Source organism: Microchirus variegatus (assembly GCF_963457635.1).
Source record: "Microchirus variegatus genome assembly, chromosome: 3".
Taxonomy (NCBI): Eukaryota; Metazoa; Chordata; class Actinopteri; order Pleuronectiformes; family Soleidae; genus Microchirus; species Microchirus variegatus.
Window position 1 is genome coordinate 30,959,424 of NC_139804.1, and position 16,092 is coordinate 30,975,515.

At 40.4% G+C, this 16,092-nt stretch overlaps 1 protein-coding gene across 1 annotated transcript in view; it reads right to left on the reverse strand.

The window, feature by feature from the left end:
• The window catches only part of elna (elastin a), a 50,054-nt gene extending 34,557 nt beyond the window's left edge, over positions 1-15,497 (reverse strand). The window contains exons 1-5 of the mRNA XM_083886965.1: positions 15,240-15,497; positions 4,951-5,019; positions 4,394-4,444; positions 2,747-2,833; positions 2,108-2,134 (exon numbers count right to left, since the gene is read on the reverse strand). Of these exons, the coding sequence (XP_083743091.1) occupies positions 2,108-2,134; positions 2,747-2,833; positions 4,394-4,444; positions 4,951-5,019; positions 15,240-15,315 (310 nt within the window). The 5' untranslated portion in view covers positions 15,316-15,497. The remainder of the gene's footprint in view (positions 1-2,107; positions 2,135-2,746; positions 2,834-4,393; positions 4,445-4,950; positions 5,020-15,239) is intronic.
• Between the last annotated feature and the right edge of the window lie 595 nt (positions 15,498-16,092).

Here is a 16,092-nt window from a genome sequence, read left to right on the forward strand (position 1 = left end):
GAGGTGATTTCTAATAGCAGTCATGTAGACTCTCACTAATAAAAGGGACGGATTCAATATTAAAAACTGCAGTGGCTACCAGTTTTAGCATTGTCTAAGAGGAAGTGCTAAATGTAGTTACCTACAGACGAGCTGATTTGATGTTTCATTGTTGTGAAATGACCGCAGCGTTGTGCAACGTCTCTTTGTCAGTCGTCAGACGGGGAGAGGAAGGTGGAGCAGACAGCGTGTTGTCTTCAATTTGCTCACTCGGGGTCAACTGGAAAGCTAAGCATGCACACGCACTGACTATATCCCATCCAGACGTGCTTTGTTTTTAAAAAAAAAAAAAAACATAAACTAGACTTTTTGTAATGGTACAATAAAGCTACACCAACAGCGAAAAACAGTGAGCCCCTGTGTTTCTTGTTAACTCCCTTCACACTTGCCTAAAAGTGACAAGAGGCGAGACAATGAGAGCCAAGTTTTTGATTTTTTTAGAGAATCACAAAGCTGACGCTTGCATCCACCTTTGCTTGGGGGGGGGGGCACAGGAAAGGAGATGTTGTCCAACAGCTGTTCATAAAAAGAAAGCCCTCACTCCCGTTTTATAGTGCATTGTCAATGTTGGATGCTGACAGGCTTCACAATTAGTGTAACATTTACAAGGTCTTGCATGAGCTACACTGCAATTCACTCCAGTCACGCTACTCACATTGCCAGCTGCTGTTCTTCATTACTGGCCAGGCAAGGTGCATATCTGGGGATGCAGTGTCACTGCTTGGCTTCCATGTAAGGATGAATGGCAGCTTGACATTTTTGTATGAGGAGAGATTTCAGCAACCGAATCCTGCTCCATACATCATTTGTGGTGAATGAAAAATGATTAAATGACTTTTTTTATGTGCCGTTTTTTTTCTTTTTACGGTGAATCTGCCAGTGTGTGAGGGTTACGTACCGGTGAACTGTAAGGTGTTCATTTGTGTGGTCATGAAAAATTTCATACTTAAACTAACGCATTAAGTCCAAATTTCCTCAGGCACTTTTTCTTCAGAAGGAAACCGATATGAAAAGTCACGGATGATGGAAACGTTCGGAACATTAAGAGATTACTGAACACAGTCACAGTCATGAAGCGAAATATATTACAACCCTACTGTGAATTTAAATCCCCCCCCCAAAAAAAACCTTAGCTGACCCCAGATCTGCAGTCTGCGTTAAAGGTTTTCATTTTCTCAATACAACAGAGGTTTGGAATGGAATGTGGAGAAAGCAGCACCTACACCCAACCCCATGAAGCTGCCTTTAACACTTGCTGCTTCCCCTTTCTTCTCATTAACGTAATTTCTGCCATGCAGCTCTTGTGCGGAAAAGGAACACCTTGTGAAAAGTTGATGCAATATTTCCCCTGTGAAACTCTATTGATCCAAGCCAACATCAACTTTCGCAAAATACTGGAAATTAGGTAATTTTCGCAAAAACATGGCTCCCCAGCAACTCTTGTGACAGCAGGGGTGTGGTCGTCCATAGGGAACCCCCTCTGCAACAAGGCTCCCTGGACTTATCGCGACCATAAGACAATCGCTTGGTTCCTTATCTTCGTAAACACACATCGAGGTAAGCCGAGATGGTATCAGCAGTACGTACGGAAATTAAACGACGGCTAAACATCGCTAAATCACTAATGCGGTGCTTAACTGAATCACAGCGAAAGAAAAATATTTACTGTAAGATATCTGAGAGAAAGGCTGTGGTAAATGTCAGAGGAGGTTTCCAGATATTGTAGGGTTCTAACATTACAATAACATTAATCAGTGCTCTGGCACCATTGTTTGGCTGGCGTTGATGGCTGTTTGCACTCTGCCAATCATCACTCCTGAATACAGCTGAGAGGGAAGGAGTGGTGGAATCTTTGCACAGTCCCACACGGACAAATGACGCCTGCGCACAGCTGCAGCCAGCCAGTGTAAACCAACTTGAGGGGGTGATAAGAAAAAAGCTCTCAAAAACCAGTTTGTCTGAAGTCATTGCCTGGTACGTTTCCTTTTTAATATCCCCCCCCAACAAGAGAAATAGGTTTCCCTTTATCACGGCGCGTCTTACAGCATTTATGAATGTTCTAACTTACCTGGTTTAGGGGCCTTTCCACCTTGTCCTGTTGGGTGAAAACAACATGTATATGAGGATTTTCCTGTTATTTAAACGTGCCATAAACTACAGTTAGACAGTTTTTACATTTTCTTAAGGAAGGGGGGGGGGATTTAGACATGCAGCAAAAGTCTCCCTGACAGAATCAAATCATAGTTTTATGGCATGCAGCTTAAAGGTGCATTACGTAATAAATTTAAAGCAACTGATCGTAAAATCCTCCTAATATGTCACAGAGACTCAGGAATAATGTTCATATAACAAACTGAACTCACCAACAACAACAGTACAGACAAAATATTCGCACTAAAAAAATCTTTTGCAGACTGAAAATCTGGTTTATGTTTTGTAATCATGTTTTGGCATGTGGCGCCACCAACCACCGTCTACCAATCATTGCAGTCAGTAGAGTCTCAGCTGCCGAGCAACCACGGGTTGCCAGTTACAGTACGTCTGAGCTACAATGGCGGAGAAAACGAAACCTAAAAGACCTCGGTATTTTGAATTTGAGTGTAGTAACCGTTTTTCGCCACATTCTTACATATGGTGCCTTTAAATGTGTGACTTCCAGGCAAAAGGCACTGATTAACAGTAACTAACGCACTTTGAAGCTTCATACCTGCAATGCCCAAACCGCCAGGTCCAACACCTCCTGGCACCAAACCACCTGGAACCAAACCTTGGCCTCCACCGCCTCCATAGCCTCCTAGAGTGGGGATAAAAACATGATGATTGCACTTAATAAAGCCATCATAATACAGTCATATATAGTCAATTTTAACCGGCATCATGGTTCATCAGGTTGTATTGGAGAAATGCGTAACAGACCCCTAATTTCCAAACCTCAGCCTTGTAATGTCTTCCAATAAACCGCTGTAATAATAGCGGTTGGCCTGGAACAAATTGTTTATTGCCGCAGCAATATCCTGAGTTTAACTATTCTCATTTGTGGTGGTGTGCCAAGGAAGTCTCAGTGTGTGTTTCCCCCAGATCTGACTGCACCGAAACCGAGTGTTGACAGGGACTTTAATTTGTCCTTCAAAAAGCAACGTGATTCTCCTTGATTTTTATTTTAACATTAAAAAACGTTGGGCGCAACCAGTACCGTTCAAATGTCTTATATGTAAATTATTCCTGCAATCACGGCTTAAGTTCTCTGAGAAGGGCAGATCCCAGAAAACAGACACCCCAGTAACACATCCAGAAAATACGGTAAACGTGTATGCAGTTTCAAATGTTTTATTTTTTCGGGGGGGGGGGGGGGGGGGAGTCTTTAACTTTGATAAAACGCTAATTAATATTATTGGCAAAACCTGTGTTTGCCCTAAATGGTCCATTACATTCCAGACATGCTTGAACATTACACACACACACGTGTTGTGCTCATTAACTGCTCACAGCAGTCAAACTCATTGACAGCTTGTTACTATAATAAGACCAACTTTCCGTCACATCAGTCAAATCCAAATGCCAATGATCACACAATTTGACAGACGTGAAAACAACGAAGTTGGTGGCGACACAAGACTTAGTGAATATATATATGTACAGTACTGTTCATAAGTTTCAGGCACCATCAGCTCTGTTGTTTTTTCTGTCTGTCAAATTCTGTGATAATTGGAATGTGGAATGAAGTGATGCGACTTAAAGCTGCTCTTATATATTATTATATATGTAATGCTCAAGCATGTCTTGAATAAACCTGGCGTAACAGACGTTTTTAACAGCAGATATTTCTTTAAATGAAATAGTAGGACAAACACAGGATTCAGGGTCCACTCCAGTATTAACAGAGATGTGTTATTGTTCAAGTGTAAGGGTACATCACGCTAAATACTTGACACCTGTATTTTATTTTTTAAATTTTTTTAAACAACAAAAAACTGTATACATATTTTCTGGATGTGTTCCAGAAAAGTGAAAAAGAAATTATAGTTTTAGCATTGTGAAAACGACAATATATACACATACATATATACATATACACATATACCTATACACATACATATATACATATATACGCACATGTATAAATACATATATACATACATACATATATATACACATGTATACACATACCTATATACACATACATATATACCTATACAAATACATATATATACACATATACATACATACATACATACATAGATAGATACACATATACACATACATATATACACACATGTATATATACATACATATATAGTATACATGTATACATATATATAAACAAAATCATACATCAAATGTCTCTTTTACTCACCTGCAGCTTTAGCCGGTTTGTAGCCTGCGGGGACTCCTCCTCCACCAGCACCTGTTGAAACAAAAACAATGCTGATATGATAAACCATTTTGTGGCTTTTTACTCAGGACATGTCATATCCTGTATAATATGCACTGTGTGCAAGTTGTTCCAAATTGTTATACTGTTGTAAATAAAAGATAAGCCCCACATTCATTTGTTTCGATAACATTTTCACATTGTGTCATTGTTGATAAAATGCAATAAGCACAACAGTAACAGTGCAGCATAACTTACACCGCAGACAATGAGGAGCAAACACGAGTAGACGTGTAGTAATTCTCCTTTTCATTCGAGTTACAGTCTATCAAGTCAAAATATGTCAGTAAAGTGTCTTTACTTTAAGTTCAACCTGAGATTCACATCAAGTCAAAGTGTTTTTGTGCTCATGTTTTGTTTTAATAAAACCTCTGGTCTGCAGTGCAATTGGACTGTTGTACATCTGCTAATCATAAACAGACTTTGTTGTGGCTACATTCTGGATTATTTTTTTATTCAAACTGTCCAGACCGTCATACCTGGAAAGAATCCAGTTCCTGCTCCAGCTCCTCCTGGCCCGATCCCAGCACCAGGTGGCACATAGACACCTGAAAGACGCAATGGCAAAAAGAAAGCAAAAGGTCACCTTCGACATGCCAAAAGGGTTTTCAACCATAAGTGTTTTTATGGCAACATTCGTGACGCCATTTCAAAACACCGACTCTGCATTAATCATCTGTGACCCGTGCAACACAACTGAAATCTGTACTCCCTAGATCAGGTCAGAACAGTGATGGGGTTCATAATGTAATGTAAACACAGCAGCTCCAACCAGAGCCAGAGTGACACCGAAAAACCAAAAAAAACAGCACATTGTTGGCTTCATTCACAACACAATTCCAACCGTTTCCATTCTGATGATGTATTACATTTGGAAATCCTCTGTCACAAAGCTGCCGTAGCACGATGAACACCTACATCTGCACTCCTGAGATGGTCGAGCTCCATCCCAGACACGGTGGCCTCGTATGTGTGTGTGCACGGAATAACAGATAGAAAAAGTAAAAGGGGCGACTCCAGTTGTTCTGGGACGACTAACAGCTAATTCCAGTGGGAGCGGTGATCTAAGGCAAAAAATTGCAGTTATATTTTTTGGAGGGCAAAACCTGGTTTGTATCAGTAAAATGAGAGATCGAGGCTGCACAAGCACAATGATTATGTTTAATGGCTCTTACATGTGTTGGGAGGCAAATTAATTCAAACCACATGTCCGATGCATTCATGTGTTTATTAGTTAAAAAGTGTGTGAACACGGCACTTTGAGTTCTGTCCACTGAGGGCGGCCATTAGGGAAGAACATTACATTGTATTACCATACGATCCGGTTGAAGGACAGCTTTAGCCTTTTCACCAACAAGTTGTGACACATTTATTGGGTCTGAGCCATAATTACATTAATATGTTGTGTACTGCAAAGCTGAGGTTACGAAAATGAGCAGCCAGTGCCAGTCATTGAGGGAAACCAGTGAAGTGCAACAGGCATGACTTCATTTTGGTCAAAACATTGTGAAAATCGAGCAAATGCATCGAGTACACTCTGCAGAATTTCTCAGTGTTGATATAAGCGGAATTTGTTTTTGTTCAAGTTAATAAAGACAACATTGTCATATAAACCTATTCGAGACTGCTCTGCAAATCTGACTGGAATGAGGGTGGAAAAAAAACTGATTTCTGTTTTTTCCTGACTAAAAATTGTCATCTGCGACGCATCTCTGTTTTTATTTTTCCAAAGCCACCGTAAAACAACCTATTGTTTTTCTCTACGAGTCTGTGAGCCGGAGCTGGACGAGGTTATAAGTGATATAAGTGAACAGATTTCTTGAGTTTTGTGATACTTGCAACCCAAGTCCTGCAGGCTCGAATAAGAATGAATAATGTTCAGGGTTCTCAGTATTTGATTATCGAAGCCAATGCAAGAAATATGTGTCTCTGTTTCTGCGATTCTGTCACGGTGCCCACACAGCGCTGCCTCTGTGGCAGTGACTCGAGGTGCAGGCAAGACACGACAGAGGTGGAGCGATTGTTCTTAACTTTGCTCCTTCGGTTCATAATCAAAAGGAGGATTTCCTGTCTGAGAGGGAGTGTGCTTTTTCTCCACTTTTCCTTTTTGCTTAGAATCACATTATGCTACTGTACCATTTTTTCTTTAACAGAGTGCATCAAGTTCACTGCGACTGTGCATCCCAAAAAGGCACACACTTGATGTCTGCCAAGTGACCTGAACTACCCCCCCATAAATCTGAAGATTTATTCATGATTGCCATTATTATCGTCATCATCATCATGCACTGACGCTCCTTGTGAACTCCGCCAGGTTTGGGGAATGTGCTGGAATGCGTAGAAAGGACAAGATTGACGTGCAGACCTCAAGAGAGTCAACAGGGTCCTTTTTCATTGGACAGTTGACTCCAGTCAAATGATTGCCCGGAGTTGCTTGATGATTTAAAGAAAAAAAAAATCCTAATCATTTATTACGACGTTGTGACTTTTATTGGTGATCTGTGAAGTGTCGTCGTATTTCAAGACTTCAGATACAAGCGAGTGGACTTGTTTCAGTTAAAGCTGAAGATGTTTCATTCGAAGATGTTTGTCATCAGAGGAGCTTCTTCAGTTCTGTCACAATCAGCTTAACGAGAGCAAGTCCAGTTGTCGTCATCTAAACCCTTGTTGTTTCCCGCTGCCTGTTAAGCAGAGCGACAAGGCTGCGAAGTGAACTTTGCACCGCTGTTGATTGAGCAGAGAGTTGCTGTCAGCGCGTTGCGAGGATGATGATGATCTGTACATGGCATGCATTCACAGGAATCCTGGCAGAATCACTCACAGCACAGACTACTTACTGACAGTAGTGTCAGTATGCTATGAACGCAACCAGTCATCAGTAACTTGGAAATAAGGGTGAAATATGTGAGACGCTGACACGTGTTTGAAATGTTTTCAATGCCTAACCCTAATTGTGCAACTTCAACCCTATCATAGGACAAGGAAAATATATTGCGATATAATATTATTGGTCATGGAAATGCTGATAATATGAATTAAATAAACACCTGTCTGAATGTTTGTGTGAATATAACCTTAACCTCAGTCCTTTTCTTGACCCTAATCCTTAACTTCAGTCCTATCCTGGTCATGAACCCTAACCTCATTCTCGCATCTAAATGCAACACCGGTGGGTTTACATTGGAGTAACGTCATGTGATGTCAGTTCCAAGTGCAATATCTATTTGTTGCTATGGCTAGTGAACATTTTCTTATTTTCCCATTTGTGTTTCCTATTCCCATCCCACCACACGTGTTCAGGTACAAGGTCATGAAAGAAAATGGGTAAAGAGATGAAAATTTTGAATTCAAAGCATTGAATCTTGAAGTAAAGATTGAAAAAGAAAGAACTTAGTGTGCAGTTTTTTTTTTTTTTTTTTTACAGGTCAAAAGTTTGGGGTCACCTATACAATTTGTTTGTGTTTTCCATTAAAAGTCACACTTTTATTCATCAAAAGAGATGCAAAATTAAAGGCACCATATGTAAGAATGTGGCCAAAAACAGTTACTACACTCAAATTCAAAATACTGAGGTCTTTTAGGTTTCGTTTTCTCCGCCATTGTAGCTCAGACGTGGTTGCTCGGCAGCTGAGACTCTACTAAAACTGTTTTCAGCTGTGCTAATATCATTGCACAAGGGTTTTGAACGGTTTTCTAATCATCCAATAGCCTTCTAACGCGTTTAGCAAACAATGTACCGTTGGAGAGATGGTTGCTGGAAATGGGCCTCTATAGACCTATGTACGTACTCCATTAAAAACCAGACGTTTGCAGCTAGAATAGTCGTTTACCACATTAACAATGTATAGAGTGCATTTCTGATTCATTTAATCTTATATTCCTTCAAAAATCAGGACATTTCTAAGCGACCCCAAACTTTTGAACGGTAGAGTAGATGGGTAAAGAGATGAACATTTTGAATTCGAAGCATTAAAACTTCAAGTGAAGATTGAAAAAGAAAGACCTTAGTGTTTTGGCAGATATGCATCATCTATGTAGCTTATAGTCTACATTTCTATAAGGGCCATATAAATACATTACTGCACGAAACAACCATACCACTGAGATTTGAGGTTTCTTTATCATTTAAAATGATTTAGCACGATACAGTTGGGACAATCCCACCAGTTAACACCCACAGATAAAGCCTCTCAGAATGAGGACTCAAACCTCTATTCACAAAAGTTCACTGTGAGAGAAGTTCAAAGGCTGAGATAACAATCATTTTATACACAACACATGTTTTGGTATCTCGACTCGCCTCGATAATATGAATGTTGATCAAATGACGCAAGTAATTCATCAAGCGCAGGCCACCAGGTGAAAAGGATTGTATCCAGCCCCTTGTATGTTTAGCTTTGTATTATGTTTGAGCGTTGGCTTGGAAAGTAGGAAGTGACATGTTTATCAACTGTTTACCTGGCGCGATGATTTATTTGATATTTTTGCCTCAGCATCAACAATGATGATACAGTCTCCGGAGAAAGTGTGGGATTTGTGAATTTATCTACAATGTACAGTCAAAGTGGAAACATTATCCTGGCTTACGACGCCTCGTTTTATGGCCAACATTACGCACACACAAATATTGACTCAGTTGCAGACGAGTGAGGAAACGTAGGGGTTAAGTTAGGAAAACCAATGACAGGTTTTTCCATAGTCCTTTCCGTGTTAATGATATTTCCTCTTTGAGGCTTGAAGGAGTTTAGCTTCACCTCATTTACAACAAGAAAGTGAGTAATGTGATATTTCCACAACCCATTTCTGTGGTTGTTTTAATTGATATTTAGCTAAATAATTAAATGCCTTGGAGAACAAACATGATAAAATCCACATAGCATTCAAAAAGGAAAACTCTAAAAATGTGTTTGTCCCACTTGAGTCTTCTGATCTATACACAGTTCTGCACCACTATTTTAATATGCGAAAATAGTCTGGCAAACTGTTTGCTGCACTCGGTTCTGTCCAAAAAACCACTGTCCCAGATGAGAGAGTTTGATTCTGTCTTCATGGAAAAGTCTTTTGCTGCAACACAGAGAGCTACAGTGAAGCGAAGTAAACACTGCGGTTCCTGGCACCCTTACATGTCTGGTTATCAGACACGTGACAGCTGGTTTACTATCAGCCTACTATCACCATATTACTCTGTCCATTTTCCAGAGTACGTTGGACGGTCAAGGTTGCAGGTCGGAGGAGGAAAAATGTTTCAGACGGACAGAACATTAAAGCTTAAATGAAAGAATGTGCTTTATTTTTGTAACCCGATTTCACCTTATCTTTCTCTTACATTCCTACATTGTCTGAGGGAATCTGTGTGAGAAAGGTACAATGGGCAGCTGGAAAAGAGGCTCACAGACCACAGATCGGCACCCATTGGTGATCTGTGAGCCTGTTTCACAACATGCAGCTGGAAAACAGGCGCACAGATCAGCACCACTGGTTGTCATTGGAAGCTAAAAGGGAAGTCATTAAAACATGACTTTGAAACTAGACTTTGAAAGGGGTGTGGAAGAGCTGCTGAGGTATTTGAAACCTAAACATGACTAAGGCAACATCCACTCTACACAGCATCTTAAAAACACATATTCTACTCAGGTTCCTGCTGCCACCCACACTATAACCCGACATTTTTTAACCCTGAAAACTGCGTTCACTTTTAGTTCTTATCTGAAACTAAGCAAACAAATGCTGATGAGAGAATCTGCCTCCTGTTTACACTGAGATGTGCTGTGAACGCTCATGTGATATACAATTGCAGGTGTGTTAGTATGGACACAGATTTTTCACGCTCTTGTGGATGCAAATCAAATGTTTTTTTCAAATAATAATGTATTACTAATAGATGTCGCTTAAGTAAATACGGAATTATCCACTAATTACAGACAGCAATTTAGGCAAATAGAACTTACGCAGTTAAGATTGTAAGGCCATAAAGAATTGTTCACCCTGAATTTTTTTCCATTTGCCGTACATTACTTTAATCCTTTGTAAAATGTGACATGTCAGAGAAAATCCAACCTACCGTTTCATTTTTCCTTTAACATACGAGTGAAATGATCCGACGTGACATGTCAAAATATGAAGAATTATGACTGAATGTGTAGGACATAAAGCAAGTTTTTGTTTTCAAACCAAGCTGCGTTTTGGAATGAAATAGATCTGACTTGCGGCGAAGGAAATGAGTGAAGAATCAATCATATTTATGACCGACGATAGTGACTTTCTCTTTTCACTTTTATCCTGCGAGTACATTTACATAGTTGAACCGGGAAAGTATCATTCTATGAGGGAAGAAGATTTACAATCAGCCTCTGCAGACATTTTATAAAGTATATGTGAGCTTTCAAGACCTTCTGGAATAGTCATGCTGCTAAAATCTGAGAAAACACCAACAAAAAACGCAGTTTTGTTTGGTTTGGACCAAGTAGTCGAAGCAAACGACTTAAAGGTGCCATATTAACATCTAGCCACTCCCATACGAAAGTGCACTGAAACTGATGCAACACAGCACACTATGTTTTCATGCTAGAGGGCTCCGCTTAAATTGACGTAATGTGTTTAATCAGAAGTTCACTTTATTACCATCTTTTGTCATCAGTGATGGGGATTTATGAATAACGCAGTTGTTATATCAATGTTGTGCTCATGCTGTCATGTTGTTTGCAAACCCTAGAAAAGCTTGGACAGTAGTCAGTGGCGGGTTAAGATGAAAACATTCGTGTCAGGAGCCATTTCAGATTTCTGGCCCAGTGAAAGGGCTCACAGCCTGGTGAGGTCTGCTTACAGAGTGGCTGGAATGAATCATCTGAGTTAATGTGCGTCTTTGTTGAAAAGCTGGCACTAGTCGAGCACACCAAACTTCAAGAGGATAGGACTTAAATTTAATCTACAACAGAGAAAGAGCTAAACAAATTATTAATTAATATGGGTCTTAAACAATGGTGGAGGACTCACTTCTGAGGGAACATAATTCACATATTCACACTAACTGTCCACATGCATGTGGAATGTAGCTTTTGGATTTTGGACTGCAAAATCTTGACGTAAGTCATTCATTTACGATGGAACGGAATTGATTTAAACAATCATCTTATCAAATCGTAGACAAGTAAAATGACGTGTGTATTGCTTGGGAGTTCCACCCTTTAAAATTACATTACATTGAATAAAACAACCTCTCCATTCCAGACCTCTGGGCCCAAAAACACTCTAACAGTAGTCACAATAAAAACGACATGATACATGATAGGGCCCTCGCACGACGCAACAAAAATTTCATGTAGTTCTGTTTATGTTGAAGTTTTCAAAAAGTGGAATTTTAAATTAGTTTTCCTGCAATTTTATGTGTTTTTCTTGTCGAGGCGCTGAGGCCACGCCTTTTGACACAGATAAAATCAACTTTTAATCAAGTGTGCCAAGCTTGGTTAAAATCAGAACAACTATGTGCGACAAAATTTCATGAGATTTTATGCACGTCGACCGCCTCAAAAATTAGCGTAATGTCGGAGCAATATAATAATGACTATAGGTTCCTCGCACTTTGTGCTAGGAGCTGTTGGCCGTGGCACATTCATGCTCAGGCCCTAAATATAAGATGGAAAAATCTATTGGCCAAAATCTCGTAGTAATCACATAATTTCTGGCTAGAATCTTTAATGCACAGAGGGGCTTCCCGGCCGTATAACATGCTGTGATACATAGCTGAAAACCATGGATGAAACGGACAATCTCCTCACACTTTGCCTTGATTTAAGCCAGAGCAGGACAAGAACGCATGGAATAACGAATAGCTCTTTCTCAATCGCAAACCCTGGTCATTCACTGCTTGTAACCGAAATGTCCCTACCCAAATGAGAAATGACTGAGGTCACCTCTCTTGCAAAATGACACCAAAGCGTTCAACACTAACAGACTGAAATGCCTTTGTAGATCCAAGCATTAAAGAGCTGAACAAAAACATGTCTAAACGAAAACCACTTAAAAAATGGCCGAATCTTTTAATTGCAGTGTAGAACGGTGTTAACTGCTTGGATGACTACACACATTACTCACTCAACCCTGCCAGAAGAGGAATAACAGCCAAAAAAAAAGGTTCTCTCAACATATGCAACCAATAAAAGCCTGAAGCCACACGTCTTTTGGGACCTGAGACGACCAGGTTGGGTATCGACCAGTAATGCTGTGGTAACGCTACGCTTCATCATTCATCACGCATTCATCGTGACAGCCAATATGCACCGATATTATTTCAAATCGACTTCACTTCTTGACGAGCGAATGCCACCGATTCATGTGCGAAATTCCTCTGAGGTCTTTGCGGTTGAACCTGGCCCATGCCAAACGAGGCACACTGCCTTCCAGCCCGCTCTGAAGAAAAACATCACACACAACATGTTTAATTCTGTGGAGATGCTGAAAGAACAGAGCAACTCTTTTTCCTTCTACCATCTCCCATCGGTCTCTTCCCCCGTCAAGAACTCGACCATTAACTGTGTCATGTCATAAAAAGGCAAAGTACTAACTTGGCCGTTTAGTTGCTCAGGTTGTTTGGGGAATTGTGACATACAGTATGTCACGGTAAGAGTGATGTGACACTTGATACATTCTCAAAGCTTTTTTTGTGTGTGTTGTTGGTGGTGATGGTGATTGTATGACCCTCATGAACTGTGCATTTTTCCCTGTAGCGAAGAAAGAGACTGATTAAATTCCTAACTTGATTAATCTAGTCATGGAATTTTATCATCCGTTTAGACCTGGCTTTGATTCAGTTATTTAATTTAGCAATAAGAAAACAGAGGCCATGAATGAGGCCCATTCTTTTTCGCCCACAAAACTGCCCATAAAGGCTGCCTACAGGGGCAAAAAAAAAAAAAAAAACGCCATATAATTTTGGAATAACATTCACTTCATTGCCTTTGTGTGACAGGCTGTGTTCGTTTCATTTAATTGAACATACAGCGTGAGGTATAAACAACAAAAATAACCTGCACATGGTCACAGAGCAACAGGACAGGGGGAACATGTGTTACCTAACTCCGTCACAGATGTTTCCTCTGGGGCCATTAAAGTGTCAAACTGGTCTTATGCACCGTCATAATTTAAGGGGAGAATTTTACAAGTTGTTGAATGTGTTTTTGGTGCGGAAACATGAAATGAACTGTTGGGTGTTAATGAGGCTCATGTTACTCACAGTTAATTAACCTCTGGAACGAGGCAGCCTGTTTTTTTTTTTTTTTCTTCGTAAGAACACATAGAAGTTCTTTGAGCCTCAAAGAAAATGTTAAATATGGACGGCTTCAAAACTCAGTTGAGATCAAAGTTGCTATGTCGGTGTTGATATTTGCTGGCTCTTTCACTTGCTCTATATTTTTGCTTGAATGCACCTTGAAGTGTGGCTGTCACAGATCCTAGAAGAAGGATTTATTCTTGTTCTGAGACAGAGAGAATAAAGGTAAAGTTATTTTCTTGGATGATACAGTGCCTGACATTTGTCAGCATGATCAAGTTTGACAAGGCAAGTTAGCAGATGCGGGGAGAATGAACCTTTTTATGGACAAAATAGTGGTTTTAGGAATCTAACAAATAGCATAAACATGATGCTTCTGAAAGGACACTTGGACACTGTAAGATAAGGAAAATAAATAGCCGTGAGACTTAAGCCAATCAATACAGCAGAGAATGTACTTGACTCCAGCATATCAAGCCCCAGATGCTTAACATGTTTTCCAGTTGTGGGGCTGAATACCGCAAGAGCATCTCAGCCAAAACACGGATCACAGAGAACCGAGTCGGAGCTACGCGGAGAGAAAAGAGAAAACAAACACAAAGGGCTGAATGGGAATAATCGGAACCTCGTTCTCACTTTCTGTCTGTCTGAAACAGATAAGACGCTGTTTTCAAACTATCCCCCCGTGAACCCGCGTGTTGCCGCTTGAACCTCAACAGAAGAGCCGGTCAAAGTTGTGACAGTGACATGTACACTCCCACTCCCTGTGGGAGTTCATCAGGGGTGAATTTAGACAGTGGTTTTCCAGAGTGGGGACGGCTGCAAACTTCACTTCCTGAGATGTTATAGAATATGTTCTGCAGCTTAACGCTATCACTGTGTGTGCAGGACAGTGTCGTTGTCTGAAATACCAGTAAAATGCACATTCATGAGAAACTATTATAGCGTTTTGCTCAATTTTAATTTGCACATTAGCAGTTAACTTTATTTTAAGGTTATAATCTATGCTTTTAATCTGAATGAATATGGACAAATCTTACATCAGATATAACACAAAGTACAACTTCTCTTTATTGTTTGTTCAGAGATTGAGTGCAGGTGCAACAGCTCAACCAGATTAAACTATGACTGTAGATCGTGGCTTTGTAAATATGAATTTATTTAAATCACCAAACCAAAGAAATGACACAGGAGAGCAAAGTTAAGTTGCAGCAGCGAAGGAGCAAAACCAAAAGAAACAATCATCAATCAAAGGTATCAAGAAACACATGCATTCAGTTTTGCACCAATTTAAATGACGTTACACTGCAGCAGACCAAAAGTTATAAAGAAATAATTTATAGTACTTTGTGATATATGGTGAGCATCTGCAAACACTTTAATCAAAAAAACAAAACAAATATCAAGTCTGCAGGAGAAAATGCACAGACAAAAATAAATTGCCCTTCGTCTGTGATTGATGCATATAGATCATGGCTCAGCTCACCTGGAGCATGCACTTACCTCCTTGAAGAGAGGGCTGAAGCAGTGCTAAGAGGAAGAGTCCACAGAAGAGCAACAGAGTGTTTCTGTTAGCCATCTCGCTTCAAAATGCACCACCTCTCTCCCGATCAGCTGGTTTTATTCTCTTCAAGCTAATTACCCTGAGCCCAAAGTCATGCAGTGTGAGGAAAAAGGTGAAGAGAAAAAAAAGGGAAAAGATACGAGACTCTACGTAATTAGGAGAGGGCAAAGACTCAATGGTTCAATGGATCACTTTGCTTTTTTTCCTCCCCTGTCTGGTGTTGCTGTTTTTGTTCTGGTCACTCCTGCCAACAGCACAGACGCTACTGCCAACAAGGAAAGAGAGAGAGAGAGAGAGAGAGAGAGAGGGAACAGCACACAGACAAGAACACAGAAAGAGAGAGAGGGAGAGACCCCCCCCCCACTCTCATCCAGAAGGAATTGAACTGTCTGCCAAGCATTTGCATGGACATGGTCCATATTATCTGTTAGAGTCAAGAGACGGAGAAAGAGAGAGACTGAGAAAAAGCTAACCACATACCCAGATAATTACCTTTTCTCTGTGGCTCCAACAGTGAGCTGGTTAGTTTGAAACATCAGTTTCACTGTTCCTCTTCAGATAGTAATCCAATGGTAAAACGGTAAAACTATCGGCATGCGAGCGCCACGCATCAAAACAAGACACTACAAAGTCACTGGCAGCACGGATAAGAGGGAAATAACAGTGCCGAGTGTCTGGCAGCGCATGTGTGCGGGTGTCAGTCACCGGGTTAAGAAATGAGAGAAGGGTTGGCATCACACGCAGATGACACGGATGAACCCAAGAAACATAAGCCTGCTCGTCTGCAGTCTT